This window comes from Pipistrellus hanaki, assembly GCF_964339955.1.
Source record: "Pipistrellus hanaki genome assembly, chromosome: 2".
Classification (NCBI taxonomy): Eukaryota; Metazoa; Chordata; class Mammalia; order Chiroptera; family Vespertilionidae; genus Pipistrellus; species Pipistrellus hanaki.
The window spans coordinates 181,665,764-181,691,050 of record NC_140504.1 but is presented as its reverse complement, the minus strand read 5'-3'; the positions used below and the strand labels follow the sequence as shown (position 1 = coordinate 181,691,050).

The 25,287-nt window shown below is 46.8% G+C and overlaps 1 protein-coding gene across 1 annotated transcript; it reads right to left on the bottom strand.

Moving 5' to 3' along the window:
- Positions 1 to 236: 236 nt before the first annotated feature.
- PEF1 (penta-EF-hand domain containing 1) lies at positions 237 to 22,593 on the bottom strand. Its single transcript, XM_084874360.1, has 5 exons — positions 22,492 to 22,593; positions 7,428 to 7,674; positions 4,151 to 4,306; positions 3,530 to 3,673; positions 237 to 1,146 (listed from the first exon to the last, which is right to left on the bottom strand). Exons 1-5 carry the CDS (start codon positions 22,513 to 22,515, stop codon positions 917 to 919), a joined length of 801 nt encoding a protein of 266 aa, XP_084730486.1. The 5' UTR covers positions 22,516 to 22,593; the 3' UTR covers positions 237 to 916.
- Between the last annotated feature and the right edge of the window lie 2,694 nt (positions 22,594 to 25,287).

The following is a 25,287-nucleotide window of genomic DNA, read 5'->3' as shown; positions in this document are numbered from 1 at the left end:
AAACAGTAATAAAACACATAATTGGCCTCTTGAGCTGAGTCCAGCCCCCTACCCTTCAACTTCACCCTGGTAAATGACAGCAGCCTCGTGTAGACGATGCCCCCTCTGCTGCTACTTTCTGAGCGGCGCGGTACACAGCAGATACTTAAATCGTTGTTGAATGAAAGGATAACCGAGTGACTGAACAGATGAGCACATAAATCCGTAGCTGGGAAGGCAGAGTGGAAAATGTGGGACAGAGTTCATCCTTTTATTGAAGCTTACAGTTTCACTGAACTTTTGGCTCCGAATGAAAAGGGCATTGGCAGAGGGAGGTGGCAACTGTCCCCTGGGGACAAGTGGTGGGCAAGTGAGGGGTCCGAGCTGAGGAGTGCAGGAGCCTGGCCCAACATGCTCAGAGAGCAGACTGCCCAACCTCCCCGAGCAGGAACAGCCCCAGGTGGCTAGGAGTTGACACACACGGATGTGGGCATGGGGGGGTGGGGGGGGGTTTGAATGCAAGCCCCTGGTCCCTCTCTTCCATGCTTGGTCAGTTCCACTTCGGAGAAACTGGCTTCATTTGAAAGGACAGAGTGGGCGCGGAGAGACAGGTGCTCATAGTAAAACACTGATGAACACTTACGTCGGGGCACAGAAGGGGAAGAGAGGCTGGAGTCCAGCCGATCATAATGACTGGCATCTCCTGCTCCTGCTGCACGGCTATGCTCAGGGCTGAAAGGACACGTACCTTCCAGTCCTCTCCCACATCAAGCCCAGGGCCCACTATTTCGTGGCTGTGACACAGGGGTCCCAGCCCTCTTGGCGAAATCACTGGAGGAGGAGGAGCAGGAAAAGGAGAGCGGCCCACATGCTTCTCCCACTCCAAAGAGCCAGGAGAGGCGCCCCAGTGCACACCACTCTCTATGGACGGGCTGGGTCAGAGCATCCGAGAAGCGGTCATGGTGACGAAGTCCTCGAAGCTGAGCCGGACGTTGCCCTGCATGGCGGTGTCCTTCTCCCGGAAGGCCTCGGTGAGCACCTGCAGCTGCGTGCACACCTGGATGAAGCGGTCCAGCTGCATGGCGGGACTGGCGGAGCGCGGGCAGTAGCGGGAGACCAGGAGCTGGCTGAACTGGGGGCTCAGGTTGTAGCCCATCTGGGACAGAGCTGGAGAGGAGGGGTACACAGAGCAGACACAAAATCCATCGTGAGCACTGCCATCAACCAGCTCCAGAGCACAACACTTCAGGGGAGTTGAGGATCAAGCACCGGAGGAGGAAGAGGACAGAGTCCCAAGGGTCTGTCCAGGATGGCAGCAGCACAACAGGGGTCTGCCTGGATGCCCCTAGCTGGAAGGCTCGTCCCTTTCTCTAAATCTCCTGTTAGCCAGGGGCTCCTGGGCCCCTGAATGACACCAGGCCACCCATGCTCAGCTCTGATCGTCCACATTACGGGAAGACTGAGACCCCAGCACCACTTAACCGGGGCAGACAGCCAAGGCAGCACACACAGGGGTTCCTAGGACCTGCTCGGGAAGTTACTTAACCTTGCTAGTCCTCTGAGGTACCATCTCTAAATGGGAACAACACTTACCTGGTCAGTTTCAGTAAGGATGAAAGGAGATCAGGCAAAGCACCTGGCACAGTGCCTGACACATAACAGACACCCAGTAAGTGTTGTTACAAATAATAAAAACATCAGCCGAATCCGGTTTGGCTCAGTGGTAGAGCGTCGGCCTGCGGACTGAAAGGTCCCAGGTTCGATTCCGGTCAAGGGCATGTACATTGGTTGCAGGCACATCCCCAGTAGGGGGTGTGCAAGAGGCAGCTGGTCGATGTTTCTCTCTTATCGACGTTTCTAGCTCTCTATCTCGCTCTCTCTCTTCCTCTCTGTAAAAAATCAATAAAATATATTTAAAAACAACAACAACAACAAAACACACACACACACACACACACACACACACAAATAATAAAAACATCATCACTGACCCAGGCAAGGCTGTGGGCAGTTCCAAGGTCACAGCCTATTGTGCCGCTGCCCATGTCCCTCCGGCCTGGTAGGTTTCAACCCTCCCTCCCTCCTTTCCTCCCCCCCCCCCTCTCTCTTCCTCCTCCTTCCCTTCCTCCTTCTCTTCCCCCCCCCCCTCTCTTCCTCCTCCTTCCCTTCCTCCTTCTCTTCCTCCCCCCCTCTCTTCCTCCTCCTTCCCTCCCTCCTTTCCTCCCTCCCCCCCTCTCTTCCTCCTCCTTCCCTTCCTCCTTCTCTTCCCCCCCCCTCCTTCCCTTCCTCCTTCTCTTCCTCCCTCCCTTTTTCTCTCCCTCTCTCCCTCCTTCACTCTCTGCATAATCTACTGCCCCAGGCTAGTCTCATCTCTCCTTAGGGTTTAGGCTATGTGGCTTAGGCTATGTGGCCTGAGAGTGTGCTACCTACTCCATGCCTCAGTTTTCTCATCCATAAAAGGATAATCAAAAGGGACGGAGGGTTGGGAGGAGAGAGAGAATAAACAGTACCTAGCACAGGAGGAGAATGAATAATGTAACACGTTGAAAGAACTTATTACAGTGCTTAGCCAACATTCATTCAATAACTACTAGTTTGGTTGCGATAACATCACCCTTACCAATATATACTCTGCAAAAGAATAGGTGGTCAGTACAGGCCGTCTCCTCTCCCTTCTGCCAGGGTGCAGACATGGTGACTCCTCCCTCCCCACCACAGAACTCCTCAGTGGGACTGAAATCCACGGCCAGGACAAGGGGCTGGGCTCTCTGGGGATCCCTTTCCCCCTCTCAGGTTCTCATCAGACCACGAACACTCTTCCTCTGGCGACCGCTGCTCTAGAGTCAGCACTGGACCCAGACCTGGAACTGTGGCCTCTGATCATCTTACCCAAGTGCAGCATTTAGAGTGGTCTGGGCCCGAGTGGGGAAGGTAACTGCCTTCTGGTAGAGCCAGCAACAGAAGTCATCTTTCTGAGCCCCCACACAAGGCTCTTCCCATTCCGCAGGCTAGACACTAGGGCGGAGAGAGCCACACACACCACACATACTGGTCTCACCGGACCCTGGGAACTACATTTCCATCCCCGAGGCTCTGTAGGCTGGGCCTGTCTCACCCAGCACTGCCAGGAGTCCCATCACCAGGAGTCCAGCCCTGACCCCGCACCCAGGTGTCCCCCTGCCCCGGGTCTTGGCTCAAAGCCGCAGCCAGGCCACAAAAGGAGAGGAGTCAGTCTGTGCTGAGCGCTGTATTTAGCAGGGCAGCGGACACTGGTAGTCAGAGGCTAGAGCCGTGTTTGGCAAACCGCGGCTCGAGAGCCACATGAGGCTCTTTGGCCCCTTGAGTTTTAGCAAAGGCCAGCTTAGGAGTACCCTAACTAAATTAATAAGAATGTACCTACCTATATAGTTTAAGTTTAAAAAATGTGGCTCTCAAAAGAAATTTCAATTGTTGCACTGTTGATATTGGCTCTGCTGACGAATGAGTTTGCCGACCCCTGGGCTGGAGAAAAGGCCCTGCCCCGCTTAGGGAGAGAGAACACTGCCCTCACCTTGCTGCAGCTCTGTGTAGCTGATGGAGCCCGAGTGGTCTCGGTCGAACTGCTGGAAGAGGTTCTTCCACTGCTGGATGAACTTCCACAGCGCTGAGAAGCCGTGGACGTCGATGCGGCCTGCCTTGGTCTTATCGAACATGTCTTGGGGAGACGGGAAAGAGAGAAGGCAGGCTTCAGGGCTGAGGGCCGAGAGTCTGCAGGCAGCCCTTCTCCACGGAGGCAGCCCTTCTCCTCAGGCTGATGGCACAGGAGACTGCACAGAACAACAGACCCAAGGCCCAGCTGCCTCGCCCCAAGACTTGCTTTTTTTTTTTCCCAAGACTTGCCTTCATCGAGTGCCACAGCAGCCCCGCCCCTGGCCACCCCTTCCAGAACTGCATTTTCTCTGCAGCCTTGGCAGATGACCCCTCCCTGCCATCTCCCACCAGGGCACGCAACTCGAGAAAAGATCTCGGGGGAAGTGCTCTCAGTCTAGGAGATCTCTCCTTGAACCCAGTTTCCTGTCTGAAATCCGCTCTGGCTAAACAGTTTTTCTGAGAATGGTCACCCACCCACCTACAGTCAGACATCAGGTGGCTCTGGCCTGAGCCCGAGCCCATGGGAAGGGCTGGCACTCACTTATCATCATGAGGCAGGTCTCGTCATTGAACGTGGACCAGTTGGAGTTGACCAGCGCCTGCTTCAGCTCCTTGACGGAGATGTAGCCACTGTGATCGGAGTCCACTGACTGGAACCAGGAGTACGCCTCAGGATCCACATTGGGAGGGGCGCCGCCTGCAGGAAGGGGTGCAAACCAGGGAGTCCAACGGAGGTCTCGAGGCCAATCCGCAGAAATGCTGGTAAGAGCCAGTCTAAGTGTCTCCCTGTCTAGGGGTTCTCTCTATCCACAAAGATCTAAGGGGACCTACTCCTTCTCTTTTCTGGCCCTGCTCACTCCACCGTGTACATGTTTTTAAACCACCTTCCTGGTTAGACTTGGAGCAACCTCTGGGCAGGAGCCTAACTCATCTCTGCATCCCCAGCGGCTAGCACAGAGGCAGGCACAGAGGGAAAGTGCTCAGTTCGTGCTGAGCTGGCCTCAGTGTAACAGCACTCCAGACCAAAGGCCTTTCCAACCTCCTTCTGTCAACCCAAGACCCCTCAGAGCCTCAGCCCCCCACCCCCATTTTATAGCCCTGGTTATTTAAATTCTGTGTAGCAGTTTTCTTATCTGTAAAATGAGGCCACGGTAGCATTTACCTCATAAATTATGAAGATATAATTATATGAAAACCCTAAATCAGCGCCTGCTACAATCTAAGCACATTGTGACTGCAGATTATTAGTGCTGCTGTGTCTGCTGGGAGTATGTACCGTAAGTGGCCTTGTGCGTCTGTCAGTAGATGGAGGGAAGGGTCACTCACTTGAAAAGACATGTGGAGTGAGCTGGAGAGAAGGGGAAAGGATGAGAAATGAAAGTGGAGAAGCACAGAAGACTATCTTAGGAGAGGCCGCAGTTACACAGTACTGCTAAACCTAATGACTTATCTGGCCACAAAAATGGCCCCTTCCCACGGGCAGTATCAGCCACAGCCACAGGCCCTACCGGAGCACAGACACCACCACCCAGTCCCAGAGATGAGGCCAGGAGGTTTGCTTGACGGAGGGACTATCTAGCTTCTCTGAATGGGAAATCAGGCTGCCCCACCACTGTCCTTCCTAAAACAGCAGCTTTGCCATGGAGAGTGAGGGCCACAGCCCACAGAGGGACAGTTTCGGGAACAGGTGGTCCCTGCAGTTTGCAGGGAAGAGCTGGGCTCTGAAAGCAAAGAGCTCTGACCCTTGCTAGTTTGTGCAACTTTAGACTAATTGTTTCATTTTTTTCAGACCTGCTTCCCAAGGTGGTTGTAATGACGAGATCAGATAACAACAACAACGGAAAGTTTCAGCAAAAGGCCTGGAATATGTGCAGTCCCATTTCCATGGAGGAGGAATACTTAGTAAACTGGATCTGAAAGGATGACAGAGCTGTTACTGAAAGAAGAAACACAGAGACACAGAGTATGTTCAGAGTACACTAAGGGGTCTTGGATTGATGGGAGGGAGAAGCAATCCAGGTGAGGAGGCTGGAAGGGCCCTTTGGGTTTGGAGTGCCATCCGGGTATTCCCAGTGGGCGGTGGGGCACCCGTACTGGTCAACCCTGTCTTACAGAGCAGTGGTGCTCTGACCTCAGATCCTGCATTCAGTGGGGCTGAGGTGGGGCTTCAGGTGGAAGCAGATGATATATGGATCGCGCTTTAAAGCACTGCTCCAGGAGGCCACTAGCTGCACTGCAGAGGTGGCAATGGTGGGTGGCCGGCTGGGTGAAGAGTTACAGAGAGAGCAGCTAAGAGCCTAAGGCACATCTTGCCTTTCCTCTGCAGCCCCAGAGATTCTCTCTGGCCTCCAATGTAAGGTTTCCCTACAGTGACCTCCTGTAGGCTCAGAGACAAGATTTTGAAAGGATGAGGAAGTCCACCATGAAGCTGCTGAGCTGAAAGCAAATGGCCAGAAGCTCTGGGCTCTGACAAGATAAATGCCACAGCTCAGGGTTTAGAACCCCATGGTCGGAACATCCCGCTCGGAGCCTCCTGCCTGGGTCCACCTGCTAAGATGCCGCAGCTCCCCAACAAGCCATTCCCAGGAGGCCTTCAGGTGCTCCAGACTGGTTCCAGGCTGCCTTGCTGCTGGCTTGATCTCCTGGGAGCAGCACATGATGAAGAGGCTGGCTGAAGGAGTGTGAGAGGAAACCGGGGACTGGACATTTACCTTCCCGGGCCCCTGAGACCACACAGAAATCTTCAGAGCCCGAAACTCTCCCCCAAGATTCTTTGCCTCCACTGAACAGCCAAGCCCCCACTTCCTCCCCATGTTGTCCAGTACCTCACCTTTAGTATCTATCTCTCTCTTTATCCCGCCCTTAGCTCATCTCACCATGTGCCTGCTTCAGCATCTGTCAGTGGTAAGGCCCTTGCCATATCTGCTATCACATTAAATGCTGAACACCTCTTTGCTAAGAATGTCTCAGTACGAATCTTCTCAGAGAACACTGTTTATTAAGCCCTTCTCACATGCCAGACACTGCTCATGCTTATTTTATCCTTATTAACAATGTTGAGGGACATTCACCCATTTTACAGATGTAAACACTAAGGCTTAAGGAGGTAAAGTAATCTGGTCAGGTCAGTAGGTTGTCTGATCTCAAAATCCCAAGCTATCAACAACTACACTACCTTGCCTTTCCACATGTAGTAGTCAGTCTCCCTTACACAGAAACGGGGCTTCTTCCAGTGATAGGCTGTATTATCTCCAATTACTTGCTCACCTATGCCCTGCCCTGTCTCCCCGGTAAGAGCACTGTCCATCCTCTCCACTGCCTGGTGGCTTGCAGAGCCCCTCCATGAGGAGCATCCACTCCCATCTTATGGGTAAGAGGCTGGACCAGAGAGAACAGGAATGGGAGATATAAAGTTCTTGAAAGCAGAAACTTTAAGAGGTATCACGCATTCCTGCTGATTCTCCTGCTCTTTCTTATCTGCAACAAGAACAAATCTCAAATAATGGCTGTTCCTCCAGCCTGGAGCCTGGAAAGAAAAGACACATGGGGCAGAATATCAGCAGCCAAACGCACAGCTGCTGACATGTAAGCAAGAGGAAGTGTGAGCAAGCAATAAAGAACTGTTTGCTGTTGTAGCCAGAGAGACTGGAGTTGTTGTGACCACAGCAAAGCCAACTAAAACACTTCTATTCCACGGATACAAGCTGAAGCTAGAAGCAAGATGCTAGGCTGCCTGCACATTACAGGAAGGACAAGGATGGGCCCTGGGTAGCTGAGGCTGAGGTCAGAGGCATCTGGAGCCCCAAATCCCTACTTACCCGGAGGAGGTCCCTGTCCGTAAGGCCCAGGAGGTGGGCCACCGTAGGAATTTGGAGGTGGCTGACCATAGGGGCCCCCTGGGGCTGCACCACCATAGGGTCCTCCTGGAGCTCCAGGGGGGAAGCCCCCAGGGTTAGGGTATCCGTAAGGTGCTCCAGGGGCCGGACCTCCTCCATAACCGCCACCAGGGGGAACCCCACTGCCATACTGCCCTCCCGACGCTTGGTCGCCAGTTCCTGAGAGGGCCTGTAAGAAGAACAAGGTATTAGACTGAAAACCATTAACAAAAGAAAAAAAACAAGTGTCGGGCATAAAGAAAATGATCAATAAATCATTATTAAATTATCATCATCATCATCATCATCATCATCATCATCAGAAAAGCCCTATGCAGTAAACTAGGCGGAGATATAAAGGAGAGGGACAAGTTCTGAAGGAGCTCACAGTTAACAGGAGAGGCATGGAAATCCTTTCCATAACACCTAACGAACCGGCATAAGGAAACAGGTGTTTAAAATGGACGCATAAATCATGTGCCATGGATCACAAATGAGATAGTGAAACCAGGGTTTCCCTAAGAAAGCAGGAGCTGAGACCTAAAACTGAAAACGATTCCCAAGGAAGTTGGAGAGGGATGACGACCCAATTTACTAGTAACCTCTTCAGCCAAAAGAGGGGAAGGGACTTGTTCATATCACACTACTAGAGGCCCGGTGCACAAAATCATGCACAGGTAGACCAGCAGGGCAATCGGGGGTTGGGGCCCTGCTGGCTTCCACCTTGGCCAACCTGGTGCCACCAATCATCAGCCTCCCCCCTCCCCCCTGCACTGCTGCTGCATGTCAATGACCAGCAGGGTATGGGGGAAGGGGGGCCGCTGGCACCTGCCTTAGCTGGCCTGGAGCCTGCGGGCTGTGGGAGCTCCTTCCTTGAGTGTCTGGCCCCTGGTGGTCAGTGTGCAGTCGTTCCACCATTCAGTCAATTTGCATATTAGGCTGTTATTATAAAGGATGAGTTGAAGGTAGAGGCGAAGCTAGATCACTCCCCACCCACGCCCAAACCCAAACACTCCCATTGCTCCTGCTACAGCATTTTTTCCTTAAGCAATAGGGAAAAGGATTCTAGGGTAGGATAAAAAAGGGAGTGGGGACTGAAAAGTCTGGGCACACCCAAAGAACAGGCTGGACACCAAGCCAGGAAGTAGCTCTCCACAATGAGCCCTGTGAACAAAGCCATAAACTGCTTCTGGCCGAGGGCACCCTCGGAAATGCCCCAAGGCCAACAAAGCAGGGGCTGCCAGACAGATCTTCTGGCGTTCCCTACCACATTCTAGAGGCCTGATGCAACCTGGCAACAACCAAACCCTTTCCTTCCGCCCTGCATTAAAGCCCTCACGGGTAGTTTACAAAGCACTTTCACAGACGCACAAATGCTCCTGGCAGAATCCTGTCAACACTCCTTGCTGCGCCCTGCACAGCGGGTTCAGGAGGGACTGCAGGAGGACCAATGCACAAAGACACTACTCAAGAAATAAGTTTTAAGCACGGGGGCCAAGTGGAACCTCTTTTGGGAGAGGAACCACGAGTCCTAGTCTTGCCTGTTTTTATTCAGCTTGGTCATACACTGCTTTTAGTAAAGCATGTAGGCAGAGCACAGAGTAAGCATAGTATTAAAGGCTGATAGAAGTCAGTAACATTTACTCAAAGATTATCAGGTCAGGGAATGCTTCCACACACCGCAACCTCAGCAAGAGCAATCTGTGCTGCCGTCGGCCCTGCTGACGGCCAAGGTTTATGGCCCTCCAATTCCTTGTTGCACTTTCATGCCCATGCTGCTATGCGGTGGTCTCTGGCATCTCCCCCTTTTGTTTCCTTAATAAATCTTGAAAAGCTGTCTGTAGAGCTTGAGTCTTTTTAAGACTTCATTTGCATTTTGCAGACTAAAAATAAACAGACAAACCCAAGAATAAGAAAGACAATAGTGGTTATGCTAAAAGGTAAATGTAGGGAGACCCAATGAAAAGGATTGAATTTTTCCATATCCTTTTTAAATTGTTGCTAGGCATCTAAGGAACTAGTTGTAAGTTTGTGTGGGATAATTGTGCAATATGTTGTTGTAATTTTACAATATTAAAGGTTGTGTTACCTTTACCCTAAGTACCTACCAAGAAGGTGATTTTTTACTGATTCCCAAGGACCTAAAAATGCTGTTATAGGGAACGGGAGTCACACAAATCTAGGAAAAATTATGACGACACTGTAGGGACATTCTTTGCTCTTAGCTGTGGATTTTATCACTCATTCATAGAACTGTTGATTTTAGTGCCAATAATTCTATTTCAAATTGACTGTCAATTCTTTTTTGTATGGCTAAGGTCTTACATTTTTCTTTTCTTTTTTAAATATTTTATTGATTTTTTACAGAGAGGAAGGGAGAGGGATAGAGAGTCAGAAACATCGAAGAGAGAGAAACATCGATCAGCTGCCTCCTGCACACCCCCTAGTGGGGATGTGCCTGCAACCAAGGTATGCCCTTGACCGGAATCGAACCTGGGACTTTTCAGTCCGCAGGCTGACGCACTATCCACTGAGCCAAACCCGTTTTGGCATAGGGTCTTACAATTTTCTTAACTTGTTGTACAAACTGAAAAGTTTGTACCATGAAGCAGCAATTCTCACAGAAATAACAATACTAGAGCCAAGAGTACTGCAATTAACATTCCAAGGAATTTTTGTCATTTTAAGATTTTTATTATGTCATGTAATAGTGGTAGGTTTGATGAGATTCCCAAGGCTCAGTTAGGTGAGTAGGAACCCAAGCGAAAACAGGTTGTCTTAATATCACAAGGGGAATCCTTTCAATAGGTAGAATTAACACAATGGGACAGTGTGCAGCCTGTGTATGATACCTTATACAACTGACTTGTATTAAGTCGTATCTGGATGGGGCCTGAGAGGAGTACAAAAAGATCAAATACACAGGCAGTGGCAAGTACTATCTTATTGGGAGTTCCCCATAAGATGTAAGTATGAGTAAAGTTATTTAAGCTATAGTGATAACTATGCCATTCTATAGGTGGAAGTGCAGTAGCTCATTTCCATTGTGTTTTGTAGAGGCCAATGATCATGTTGTAATTGAGATCCAACAAATCCTCCTCCATGCCACGAAGTGGAGTGATTAGATTCAACATACAGGTAGGATGCAGTCCCTTCCATTTTAAGGTGTGATTGCTACTATATGGGGGCACCAATTCACAAAAGAAATTATTGTTTTCAGAACTTGTCCCCATGTAAGACTGTTGTTGGTGGAGTAGGCACTGTAACAGTCTTGCCAATTAATTTCTTCTCCTGTGGGATACCAGTTATAAAAATTTTTACATGATGGCTTGGAGGGGCATCTTATTAATGATACGTTTTCTGTACCTCTCCCAGGAGCACCCAGGGAGAGTAGATGTGGGCTTTTGCAGGGCCCACGCCCACCCCCACTTCCTTTGGTGTCCATGCTAACTAAAGACCTCTCTTTAATTCTACACACAAAGGTGCAGTAGTTTGATTCTTTGTCATACAAAAGGGAAGGTGTGTGGTGACACCCGTATAATTATAGTTTGCCCAGATACTTCCTTGTCCTACCTGTGGTCCCCCTGGGGATGAACAAGGTGCTTGGTATTATTGGTGACTATACGAGGTGGAGGATCAGCCCAGGTAAGGGGTCTCACCCATGGAGGGTCAGGAACATAAGTAAAATACACTTCCCCATATGCCCTTAGTGGTATTACCGCACAACTGACGACTGCTAGCGTGGCAAGGAAAACATTCTCAGGTGTTCTCGGGATTCTGTGTCCTCACAAACTTTCTCAGCTTTATGAATTGTCTTCTTCACCATCCCCATGTCATTTCCAGACTCTCTCGTCTGCCTCGTTCGCATCCTACTCTTTATCTTCCTCACGTTACTTGGGGCTAATGCTTCCTGGGGGCAGAGTGGTTGATTGTCTGCGGCCACAGGTACAGGTTGAGGTGGTACAGTTGAGGGGATACAGGTTGAGAGGGTACAAGTTGAGAGGGTACAGGTTGAGGGGGTACAGTTGAGAGGGAACAGATTGAGGTTCCCGGAGCATGGTTTTCAATAGTTTGGTCAGTTCCTTCTGTGGATCCATGTTGAAGTTTGAGGTTCCTTGCAAGAATCCACTCAGGCGTGGAGTAATTTCCTGGAAATACACATGCATATTCTCGAACAAATGTTAACAAAGGGTCGGGACCCTTCCATAAATCAGACTCAGGATCCTTCCACCTGACCACGCCTTTTTCCTTTGGCTCATCACACCACCAGTTCAGCTTCATTGGGGTCTTACCATCAATGTTACAAGTGAAAAAATTTAAGGTAATTAAGGCTTGATGTAGTCTACCTACGAGAGATTTCTCTAGTAGTTCCCTTTTTTGTTTTCCAAGTTGGGATTTTAGCCTGTTCTTGGGAGCTGCCTGGTATTTCTGTAATGTGTTGAATTTTTCATTTTGCATAAAATTGCTGGAAATGACAGCTTGTGTATGCAGGTCCATTGTCAGTTTTAATAATTTTTAGAATTCACATAGTAGCAAAAGCAATTAGGCAATGATTAATGATTTGTTTTGCCATTTTCCCTGTAGATGGGATGGCCCAAAGGACCTTTGAAAATGTTTCTACAGAGACATGGAATGCCCCAAGATGTCCAAAAGGAGTATAATGCATTTTTGCCAGATATGGTCCCTTTTCAATTCCCAAGGGTTAATTTCTGTATTAGGCCCTTGAGGCAGATGTAACATACAAGTGGGACATTCCTTGATAATTTGTTTAGCCTGCTGTGACTGAGAATTATTTAGATAATATTTTGGCAGGCTGACATAAAAGCTGATGAGATTCTGTGGCATGCTGTAATGAAACGACTAACTAATTGACATATGCATTTTGTTTTGTTAACTGACCAGGCAGGGTTGCATAAGCCCTCATAGCCTATATAATAATCCTATATAATAAAAGAGTAATATGCAAATCGACAGGGAACGACCGTTGCTATGACATGCACTGACCACCAGGGGGCAGATGCTCAATGCAGGAGCTGTCCCCTGGTGGTCAGTATGCTTCCACAGGGGGAGCCCTGCTCAGCCAGAAGCCGGTTCATGACTGGCCAGGCAGCGGCGGTGGTGGGAACCTCTCCCACCTCCTCAGCAGCACTAAGAATGTTCAACCAACAGCTTATGCCCAATCCCCCAGGGAGCAGGCCTAAGCTGACAGGTGGACATCAGCCGAAGGGACCCGGACTGCAACAGGGTGCAGACTAAAGGACCCCCCCAAGTGCATGAATTTCTGTGCACCAGGCCTCTAGTGAGTAATACAAAAGGGATATTGTCTTTGCTGTACAATTTGCTGTACTGTTTAAACAGTATAGACTTGGGTCACTGAGCCATTTTAATCGAGCAGTTTCAATTTTGTTTCCTAGGCCAGTAGCAGAGAGAGAATTAGAAATATTGAGAGGCTTCTGGAAATTTTGCAATGCAGCCTTGAGAGCCTTTAATTTAATTCTTTGTACAGAAGTGTGACTAGTGTGGATGACTTGGTCTGAGTTTTTTGTATGATAAGCAGCCTTACCATTAGAGGAGCCACCAGTAAAAATAGTTAATGCTTCAGGAAAAGGTTCCTGTCTGGTACTTTTTGGTATAATAATAGAGGTGTAATATAAAAATTGTAATTTGTCTTTTAGTAGGTGACAACTAAGTGCCCCCGAATATTCATTTATTCCAATTTGCCAATTTAAATCATTCTGAAATAAGGTTTCTAACTACTTCCCGGTAAGGGGGGGATAAATGTACTGGGGCTTTTCTTCTTTAAGCTGCCTGCAGTGCTTTTTGAGTTGAGGTATTAATTGAGCCATGAGTTCTATATATGTAACCAGTTTTAGAAGTTTGATGCCCCAGATGAATTTACTTACTAATAATAGGAGGAGAGTTCTTATTTTGAAAGACGACCCCAGTGGGTCTGTTTGTAGTAGGATTGATCTGTCCTAACACAGGCAACTCAGGCTGTACCCATGCTACTTGGGCTGAGGATATTGCCTGTTCAATTTTTAGTAACTACTCCCTAGCTTTATCTGTCAACATTTGGGGTGAGGAAAGATCAGTGTCACCCCTAAGTTAATGAATAAATTTGTCATTGTTTCTGTAGAGATTTTTAGATAAGGTCTTAACCAATTAATGTCCTTTAATAATTTCTAAAAGTCTTTCAGGGTTTTAAGGCAATTATTAATATTATTATTATTATTATTTGTATTTCTACCTTTTGAGGCCTAATACATTGGTTTTTAATTATGGTTCCTAAGTATCTGAAGGGCATTTCTCTTCGTACCTTTTCTGGAGCAATTTTTAAGCCCTACTTAGAAAATTTTTTCTTTAATTAAGTGGTCAACAACCTTTCGGACTTCATGGACCACCAGTGGTCCAGACCACTGGTTGGTGACCACTGCTTTAATTGGGTAAACATTGCTAAAGTCTGCTTTTCCTGTTGGCTTGCCAAGAGCAAGTCGTCCATGTAATGGATAATGCATGGTTGAATAGCTTGAGCAACATATTTTTGACACAAGGTGGGGCTATTGGCCATTCTTTGAGGCAAAACTTTTCATTGATATTTTTTCATAGGCTTTACATTGTTAATGGATGGTACTGAAAAGGCAAATTTTTGTTTAGGTGCCTAGGGAATGGTGAAAAAAAAATTCTTGAGATTTACTACTATAAGAGACCAATTTAGAGGTATTTATGAAGGCGCTGGGAGTCCAGGCTGTCAAGCTCCCATGGTGTGTATAGTACCATTAACTGCTTTAAGATATGTAACAACCACCACTTTCCTGTCGCCTTCTTAGGTATTGTCAATATAGGAGTATTCCAAGGACTATTGGTAGGCTCTAGGTGGCCAGCCTTCAGTTGTACCTGTATTAATTCATGAATATGACCTAATTTTTTCTTGGTTAATGGCCACTGATTTACTCATATAGGTTTATTATCTTTATATTGTACAGGATTAGCATGAGGATGAGTAGATTGACTAATGGCCATTCCTAAAAGGTTGATATTCTACTTCTTGTCTCCCTGGGTTCCCTTTGGCTTGAATGGTTTTCTAATCCCCTGATTATTTTCCCCTAAACCTTGACCAGCTTGATACTCCATCTGAGTTATTAACTGCTATCCCTGCCAGTTACAATATGTGCCTGTAAACCCTCTAAATCATCCACCCCCTAAGTTGACTGAAATTCCGGAGTCTATATAGGACTGAAACCATTCTCTTTGTCCTTTCTTATTTTGCCATTTTAACACTGAAGTACTGCGTTGAGTATTATCAGGAACTCTAACCCCTGTAATAGACCCCATAGTTTCTACTATAGACCAATTTGGAGACCAGAATTCTTTACTAATAACACTGACATTAGCTCCAATATCTACTAAACCCTTAGTTTTTCCTTTATTTTTAAATTATAGGGTGGGTTTTAAAATTTTCATTGCTACTGTTATGAATCGTAATGTAAATATCTGTGTTTTCCAATGGTCTTAGGCGACCCACAGGTTGAGAACTGCTGCTATAGAGACCACAGATATTTACATTACGATTCACTAACAGTAGCAAAATTAGTTATTAAGTAGCAACAAAAATAATTTTATGGTTGAGGGTCACCACAACATGAGGAGCTGTATTAAAGGGTCAGGGCATTAAAAAGGTTGAGAATCACTGCTTTAGGAAGTGTCCTGGCTTCCCACAATTAAAACATTTTTTTACTCCCCGCTGTTACAACAGTAGCTAGTAAGTTTGCTTGAAAAGTGCTTGATTCTACATCCTGACATGCTAGAATTATTTCTGTAATAGTACCACTTTTTCTTAGAGGTATCAGACATTTTTTACAATCAGCATTGGCATTTTCATATGCTAGCTGCTGAATCAAGTGTCTCCTGCTGTTACATGCTGTATTTGCCATCTCACTACTCAAGTAAGGTGACCCACGAAGTCAGAAAATGACTCCGTGGGTCCCTGTATACACTTAATAAAAGCTCCCTCAGGATCCCTTTAGCTGGTAAAGCCCACCAGGCTTTCCTTCCACAAAGTCTAATCTGCTCATAAGCTTGTTGCACATACCCTAGCTGATTTTGCAAGTCACTGTATTGTCCTGTCCTGCTAACATTTCAGAAGTCATTTGAACATTCTGCCCTCAATTAGTACAATCCTGCTCTTGACATCTCCCAAAAATTCTCCCTTCCACAGTAAGAAGTCCCCTCCATCTAGGGCTGCCACGAGCCGGAGTGCCAATCAAAAGGAGCAGTAATGCATCAGAAATGTTAGTCATGATTTCTCCGGTAAAGGGAGCTAGCTGTAGGACCATTTCGCACTATGCTTTCACGCAAAGCCTTTATCATTTTCAAGTCAAATTTGTCATGCTATCTTAGTATTTCATTTGAATTATGTGGGTTAGCTACCTCTATAACAGGAAAAGCAAGTCTCTCCTCCACCGTCATGTCCCTTAATCCCTCTCGGATAGCTTTTTGAACAGCTGATTCTATTAGCGGCGAATCAATATTTCAGGATCAGAACACAGAGATGGAGGAGGACATGAAAGCCATTTCTCTAATTTGTCTTTTTGCTCCTCTGTGGGAGCGGAAGGAGCGGAGGGCATAGGGCAGGAGGTCTATCCTCCTTTGCCTTTCTAAAAAATTCCGGCAAGTGTAATACCGTGTTCCACAAGGAGAAACAATTCGGGGGCAAGTTTTTCCCTGCTGATGAGCGTTTTTCAAATTCTGTCCTACTCCTTCCCAACACTCTACATCTAACGATCTCAGGAATTATGTCTTTGATGATAAACAAAAACTGTAAGAGAACACCTTCTGACACCTTAATTCCCTTTTCCTTGAGCATGTAAGCCAACAGTCTGCAATAATGTTTTTCCCCTTCACTTGAATTCTGCCCCATAATGGCCTGGCTAATTTCAGAAAAGTCCTCGTCCACTTATGGCTGCAGCTGGCACAGGCTTGTGTGCTCAGCGAACTTCCACTTTCACTTCATTCCCCTCAGGCGAACCTTCTCTTCAAGTCCCTGTTCAGGCGCTACTTGCTATGACCTGCACAGCGGGTTTAGGAGGGACTGCAGGGCACCAAAGCACAATGAAGGCACTACTCAAGAAAGAAGTTTTAAGCACGGGGGCCAGGTTGAACCTCTTTTGGGAGAGGAACCACGAGCCCTAGTCTTGCCAGTTTTTATTCAGCTTGGTCATACAACTGCTTTTAGTATAGCATGTACATAATAAGCACATAATTAGCAGATAGTATCCAAGGTCGGTAGATGCCAGTAAACATTTACTCAAAGATAATCAGGCCAGGGAAGGCTTCTAGACACTGCAATCCTAGTAAGAACAATTTGTGCTGGCATCAGCTCTGCTGACACCCAAGGTTTATGGTTTTCCAAATTCCTTGTTGCACTTTTCCTGTCAATGTGGTAGTCCCTAGCAAATCCTCTTATAGAAAAAAGGAAGAAACCAGTAGGCTCATTTTCAGATGAAGAAACTGAGGTGCACAGCTATTGAAAGACTTCATTTAGCAAGCATTTACAGAGTGATGATATTATTGCTAGGCCTGGGGCCACAAAACTAAATAGGGTCTATCCTCAAGGAAGCCACAGATAATTATGATAGTCTGATCAGTGCCACCAGAAACATCTATCAAGGAAGCATGAGCTGAGGAATTTTGTTCTGTTTGTCAAATGATAAATGAGCAATAAGATGAAAAATTCATGCAGTGGGTCAAGGAAGGCTTCCTGGAGGAAGTAGGTATAATACTGAAGCTGGCAGTGAAGGATGCACAGGCCTTTTCCAACAGGAAGGCAGAAAAGGACATTCCAGACAGAAGGGAGAAGAGAGACAAAGGCATAGGTACCAGCCTATAAGCAAGCATGGAATGGTCAAGGAATAGGCTAAAAAGCAGGGGGCAGAGGCAAGAACTGAGAGCTAGGCTCTTTATACACCTCTCCTGCAGAATTTCAGTTAGCTGGTGAGTTATCAGTGTCTTAAGAGTAGTTTCTGTTGTCGTCTTCTCCATGCAACAGTGAGCTCCCCAGGGGCACACAGTGGGACTCAATCATCACAGGACCCCAGGATCCAGCACAGTGCCTGGCACCTGCAAGTCTCCATAAAAATCTACACAAATGACTACAACTCTGAAGAGTTTGGGCTTTATGCTGGAGGAAACAGAGAAACACAGAAGGTTTCCAGTGGGAAGGGAAGGAACAAGATCAGAGCCTTGTTTAGAGAATTAACCAGAGGCGGTATGGAGGATGAGCTGGGAAGGGGGCTGGGGGGTGGGGGGACAGTAGCTAAGAGAGGGAGAGGCAGTAGGCTAAGCCCTAGGCTGGCAGGGCCTGAACCAGATAGCAGGCTTGGAGATGGAGAGAACAAGATGAATTCTGAAACTATTTCAGAGACAGACTAGACATGACTTGGCAACTAATTAGGTTAGGGAAGAGCAGGAGGGAGGAGGGGCAAAGGAAAATGCTTGGAATGACGCAGATTTCTAGCTGCACAAGAATATGAAGTGGAGTCACCAACTGAGACAGAATCCAGGCTAGAAAAGAGGTTCCCAGGGCCATCAAGTTGTCAGTAAAGGTCTGAATCAGAAATGAAAACCAGAATCCCTGACTCCAGGTTCTTTTATACTACTCCATGCTGTCAGCCTTTTTAAGAGTTTTCCCAAGAGCATTTCATGCTGATAAACACATGATCGTGAAAGGGAAAAAAAAAAAGATAGGAAGAGTTCAGTAACCATGGTTTCCAAAGCAGCACAGAAATGAGTGGGGAGGGGCAATTAACATTTCATTGAGGCTCTGCTAAATACTTCCAGTTCAATTGGCCATCACTGATCCTCAGTCCTGTAAGAGTGGTTTTATTCCCTAAAAAAGCAGCATTATCTCCATTTTACAGATGAGAAAATAACGGTGCAGAAGTTTAATTCTGTGCCTGTGATGATGCAGCTAAAAAGGTGAGTGGGATTCTAATCAGGATCTGCATGACTCCACTACACTACCCTCTTCAATATATGTGTGGGCGTGTCTACCATGTGCAGATGCCAGGGACTGTCCTAACTGCATGTCAAATCTGATAGATTCTACTGTAGAAGGGTTGGATTAGTGCTCTTTCAGAGGTTTCAAGCGCAGAATCAGGGAGATGCAGAAGAATCTTGTTCTTTTTGCACCCTAGTTCCTAGACCCATTTTGAGAGCCACAGCATTGTAAGAAATCCCAAAGACCTTATAGTCCAACCTTTCAGCCAATGTTGGAATTTTGGAATCTGTCTATATTCCTGCATGTGGTGGGAGCTCACATCCCAAATAATCCACACAGAAAGTCCTTTACTTTCTTTTGGCGCTGAGGGCTTATGTTTCTATATCCAAGACTCTTGTGAAGCTTGGAAGGGTCAAAGGTTGATCCACGCTAAGTCCTGATGGGGAAGAGAGTAGGCTGCATTTTTCTCTGGAGCTATCCCTCAAGAGCCTGCTGGAGGAGGCTAGAGCCTATTTTAAGGGTTAAACCAAGCATGTCAAACTCAAAGGCTGACATGGGCCAAATAAACAAGGTTTAAGTTTATGTGGCTGAAAAAAAAAAAGCTTCAATTTTCATAGAAATGTAGGTTTATTTCAATAGACATACTGAAAACAAAAGGCTGAAATAAATGAGTAATCATTAACATAAAATAACAGAACATTTTAATAAAAATTAATATTTTTTTCTTGAACATTAACTTACCAGACATTGAATAACTGCACAGATTAATAAGCAAATAAACCTATTTTTCTTGTTCTCCAAAAGTAAAATATTTCCTGTTGCGCACACCAAACAACTCAGTACAAGACTAATGACATGTCAACCGGCTGCTAAAATATTCGCTGCCAGTATCAGTGGAGAAAAATGGTGCGCTTGCACATAAGGTGTGTAAGGGAAATGAGTGCAACACAATTATAGCAATCAGTCATTAGCGAACGTTGTAGTTCGTTATTAATAATTATGTATAACAGGATATTGTAAACATTAAGTTATGGAACTTTTATTAAAACGTTTCTTACATACAGTGCTCTGGCTAATAGCTCCAAAGCACAAATGGGAGAAAACTCTTCTGCAGTTCCCTCACTGCTCTTAGGACCACGTCCACACTCCTCAAAAAGGTATCTGGTCCTTGCTTACCTTTCTCACTTCCTCTCTTACCCCTTTCTCCCTCTCACAGCACATGGACTAATCTGAAATTCCTCCAAAATACTGGGCTCTCCTTGCTTCCTGGCTTTTGAGCCTGCTATTCCCTCTACTGGAATACATTCCTTTCTTCATCCAGCTAAGTCCTACTGGAGATTCAATTTTGGGCTTAAATGCCACCTCCTTTAGGAGACCGCCCTTCCCTGGAGACTGAGTGTAGGTATCCCAGCTGTGCTGTCCTAGTACCTTACACTTACTCCCATTTAATACCTAATACACTGTCTGTGCAATTTATATATCTGTATCCCTTTTCCACGTGGAACAATTATTATACCAAAACACCATATCAGGCACTTTACATGGATTATCTCATTTCAACCCCCTTTTTAAAAAAGGGAAACGAAGTCTCAGACTTTTCCAAGAATTTTCTGCAAGGAACAGGCAGAGCAAGGATTTGAAGCCAAATCTCTCTGGCCTCAGAGACCAAGTTCTTAGCACTGAAACCCATCATGCTGGCTCCTCCACAGGGCCAAAGGTTACTTGGGTTTTATTACTCCAACACATAGTCATGCTTGAGGACCCGGGGCTAAAGGAAGTGAAGATTAGTTTTGACTCCTGATAATAAGCTGGAGCCTCTAGAGGAAGTGGCACTATGCTTTTGGATGCTTAAATAACCCATTTCCTTTCCTGGGATACCATGGCCCAGGAGCTGAAGAGGTAGACAATGGTATGATGGGGAAACAAAAGCACTTCTTCTATTCCAGACATGTTTCTCTGTCCTCCTTTACAATATTTCACTGAGCATGGGCCCAGGCAGCAGTAAGAACTATGCCACCACGCACTGGCACACACTATGCATTAGCAATGTGCCACGCTTCCTATAGGTTTTATCATACTTCATCCTCATTTCAGTCCTGTGAAGTATTATTAGTCCTCTCTTTTTACAAGTAGAAAACGGAGGCTCCAAGCCCTTAAATAAATTTGTCTAAGGGCATATAACTATTAAGTAGTAGAGTTAGAATTCTAGCTTCATTCTGTCCAACCTGGAAGTTCAGGCTCTTAAATTCTATGTCACTTCTTCTAGGTCGAACACAAATTACCACCAAAAGCTTATTAAAATATAAGGCACTTCCTAGTTGCACAACAGGTCTATGATGGAACCCCAAAGTGTGCTTTTTTAACAAGCTCCTAGGCGATTCTGATGCAGACCATCCACTGAAAAACAATGCACCATGACAATGTTTACCCAAACCAGGTTTCTCAGGAATACTAGTATTAAAAAAAAAAAAAAAATGACTACACATTAAAAGAGTGTGGGGGAGAGGGGGAAGTGGCGGTGTCCCATGGTTAAGTAAGCTTAAGAAATACTGAGATAGATGCCCTGTGATGAAACTGTTCGGCTCTATTTAACAGAGTATTCTGCAAACTTATTCAACCACAGAATCTTCCTCCGTTAGCAATACCTATTAACATTTCACAAGACTCAGAAAATAGAATGGAGCTTGGGAAACCCTGCTAGGTTATAGTACCTCCTCCTCCAGGTGGCCCACGCTGGCCTCTCCCTTTCCCACCTCGGCTTAAGTATGCAACGAAAGGAGTTTAAGATCTAGTCCTGGCCTCATCCCCTCCCTTGCTCTGTACGACCTTGGACAAGCCACTTAACCTCTTTGGGCTGGTTCCTCAGCTATAAACTGGGGATAATACTCCCTGCTAGCATGCCTACCAGGTCTTCATGACTGAGATAATGGAGATCCAAATCCTGTGTGCAAAACCTGTACGGGCTGCACTCCCATCTTTTGGCATGTTAACTATACTCAACTGAACACTTTGTAATACCCCATATGACCCAGTTTAACAATTTTCTCCTGCATGGGTTTTATCTCCTAAATGAGTGTGATCTTGGGTAACTTGGGAGCCCTCTTTAAAATGAAGGCCTCTTTTGAGGCACTGACCTTCTAGGAGTCTAGTAAAAATCAAAATACGAAAAGGTAACACCTGTTACACTCTTAGAGGTACCAAATGGCTTATTAGCATCACTTCATTACTCTTCAGAATAGCTTTACCAGTATGAGATAGACCCTATCTCTTGGCCCTATTTTACAGAGATGGAAACTTCGGATCCGAAAGGCAACACGCCTCGTTGGGGGGGAAGCTTCCCGACTCCAAACTGTACTTAACCTCTCAACCATTCTACCATCCAACAAAGGGGTGTGGCCACAGAATCGCCCTGCTGGGCGTTCGTGGCTGGATCAAGAAGGGCTGCCAAGTGGAGAAGCAGCATTTGCTGAGAGCTCCAGGGTTCGCTGCCTACGTGCCTGGTGACTTCAGGGAAGTTTGTGTCTCCTCTGCGTTTCATTTTTCCTGGGCCTGAAATGGAGGTGATGGACCAAGTAGTCCAACGAGCTCACTTGTGGAGTCAACTAAAACCAAAGATTCTCCTGATTGATTATTCGGATGCAATACGACGGGGGTGTGCTGTTATCCGGCGCCCCAAACCATACCCACGGACCAGTGCTCTCAACGCGGTGTTGGCGTCCATGACCCAGCCCCGGCACCCGCGCTGCGGGGGCTTCAGGGAAGCGTGGGGCTCTGGGCGGGGGTGAGGGGTGTGTGTGGGGTGGGGTCCCAGGTCTCCGAAGCCTCGGGTGCGCGACGTGCAGTTCTGCGTAACGTGAGACCGGCGCAACCGACCATGGCTTTTCCCTTCTCGTCCACGCGAGACCTCGCCCAAGCCAACCTCAGCATGGGAAGGGCACAGAGAAACTGGAGAGAAAGCAAAGCTAGGGTTTTAGGCCCCTGCCTGGATTCACCCGCCGTTCACAAACTCACCTGCCCATAGGGATAACCTGCCATGTCGACTCTGACGTAACAAATCGGAGAGGGGTCGGACTTCCGGGTCTCAAGCCGCTCCCTGAGGACATACCCACTTTTGATTGGATGGTGCGCCTGTCAATCCTGGGCGCAGGGGTTGACGGAAGTGGCGCCACTGGGCGGTGGGCGGATGCCTCCCAGAGAGGCGGGAGGAGTTAAAGGTCGGATGGGAGTTTCCGGAACTTTGTTCGATCGCTGTTGTGGCGTTGTTCCCCTCTTTCTTGCGGTAGAGTAGGCTCCAGGGTAGTCAGACCGGGATATTTAGTGAGAGGTTTAAGTTAGGTGTTACGGCGGTGGCCATATTTTAACCTGGCAAACTGGAACCATCACAGTAACTAGTTCCTGTGTCACTCCCAAGTTTCCGCCCGAGGTGTGGTCAGACGGTTACCATGACAACGGGGAAACAGCGGCCTCTTGGGAAGGACAAAGGCAATGGCCGCAGTACTTCGCTCTAATGTCGAGACGCCACGAGTCCATTAGTAACATTGGAGTGGGATGTGTGGTCTTTGTGAAGAGGAAAATTAGATGAATAGTCTGTTCTTTCATAATTGGGAAACAGGTGCGAAGAGGCAGTGAGTTAGGGGCAGAGTATGGCCTAGAACTGGGGTCAGTGTGTCAACAGATGATCATTGGCTCCAATGCAACACCAACAAGAATCCCCAGTTTGGAGTGCAGTGAAGAAGGAAACTTTATTCATGCAAAACAGCTGAATTGCAATACAGCATGTCTGTGAAAACTGTGGAGCTATAGAACAGTCCTGGGGCTAGGCCCTCTGGCTAGAAGACTCTCTTCTCCTTGACTCCAGACACCCCAATCTACTCAGGCTAGTGGGTATTCTAGCTCAGCCAGGGAAAGTTTCACATCCTTCATTTCTTTTTAAAAATATATATTTTATTGATTTTTTTACAGAGAGGAAGGGGGAGGGACAGAGTTAGAAACATCGACGAGAGAGAGAGAGAGAGAGAGAGAGAGAGAGAGAGAGAGAGAGAGAGAGGGAGAGAGAGAGAGAGAGGGAGAGAGAGATCAGCTGCCTCCTGCACACGCCCCACGGCATGTGCCCGCAACCAAGGTACATGCTCCTTGACAGAAATCGAACCTGCGACCTGTGCCCGCAACCAAGGTACATGCTCCTTGACAGAAATCGAACCTGCGACCTGTGAGTCCAAAGGCCGATGCTGTACCCACTGAGCCAAACAGGTCAGGGCTCACATTCTTCATTTCTGAGGAGAGAAACTGAGCTCCTAGAGCCAGAGGGGAGCTGGCTTATACAGACAGAAGTCCCTGCCTCTGGTTCCTGATTGGACCAGCCTCATGCAAATGAGGGCTCCAAATTCTCACGTTTGATTGATCTAAAAGGCACTGTCCTGATTGATTAGCATAGAGTTACTCTGATTCAGTGGAGCCACACAGCTCTGGATGGATGGGGAAACCCTCAATCCCTTTGGTTGAAATAGGATTCTAGGAAACCTTTTATGAGGCCTGGCTTTCTAACTGTATGACCTTGGGATGGCAGAAATACTGTGCAGGCAGATAGTTCAGTGCAGGCCTCTCTCTGAAGTGCAGTTTGCATAAGAGGCCCCTGTGCAGAAATGGCTGCTAGGCTCTGCTTTTTAAAATGAGTCCGTTAGCCTCCGAGAGCCCTTCTTAGTAGGTGTCTTTTTTTTTTTTTTTTTTTTTTTTTTTTAAATAGAGTTCACAAATGGATGCCTAATTCTCAGCAGGGAGGTTTTGACTGGTCCCTAAAGCAGGTCAAATCCTGGTTACAAAGTGACTTTATTGTCCTGTACTTACTTAGCACTTGGTGGTTCAGGCTCTACACTTGTTAGCACACTTATCTGAATTTAATTTGTTAAATTCTTCCATGTGGGCACAGATTGTGTCTGGATTTGCTTGTCATTATATCCCCAGTACCTCACACAGTGCCTGACACTATATTTAAAAAAAAAAAAAAAAGTAAGTGAATCTATTATGAGGTCTTATTCATTCCAGCCCATCTATCCAGCACTTTCTATCTTTCTTTCTTTCTTTCTTTTTTTCTTTCTTTCTTTCTTTTAATATATTTTATTGATTTTTTACAGAAAGGAAGGGAGAGAGATAGAGAGCTAGAAACGTCGATGAGAGAGAAACATCGACCAGCTGCCTCTTGCACACCCCCTACCAGGGATGTGCCCGCAACCAACGTACATGCCCTTGACCGGAATCGAACCTGGGACCTTTCAGTCCGCAAACCAACGCTCCACAGCTGAGCCAAACCGGTTTCGGCTATCCAGGCACTTTCTAAAATCACAGTGCGGATTATGTTGCTTGCCCACTGGACACCCTACAATGGCTCCTCTTCACAGTAGGGGTGGGAAATTTTTTTTCTGCCAAGGACCAGTTGGATACTTATGACATAATTTGTGGGCCATACAAAATTATCCACTTAAAAATTGGCCTGCTGTATTTGGTCAAACATGTAATTCACTCACCCCTAATGCCTTGGCAGGGCAAGGCCAGATGGTTTTGCAGGCCTTATACAGCCCTCGGGCCAGACGTTCCCCATGGCTGATCTACACCAAAATAAGCCCTCACCTCTTCATTCTGGCACTCCCAAGTCCCTCACAGTCTGCCCCACCCTCACCTTCCCTATCTTATGTTTTACAGCTCTCTTTCATTCTTGTACTATGTTCAGTTTCACCATTTAGCATTCTTGCTTGGAGTGAGAATCTTGGTTTTACCACGTTCTAACTGTTTGACCATTGGGAAAGTTATTTA

Bases quoted from the DNA above. Each gene is read 5' to 3' on its own strand.
- PEF1 (XM_084874360.1), bottom strand. From the start codon at position 22,515: ATGGCAGGTTATCCCTATGGGCAG. The intron at 7,675-22,491 runs GTGAGTTTGTGA...TTCTTCTTACAG, and splicing joins CAGGTTATCCCTATGGGCAG to GCCCTCTCAGGAACTGGCGA. The intron at 4,307-7,427 runs GTAAGTAGGGAT...CCCTTCCTGCAG, and splicing joins CGGACAGGGACCTCCTCCGG to GCGGCGCCCCTCCCAATGTG.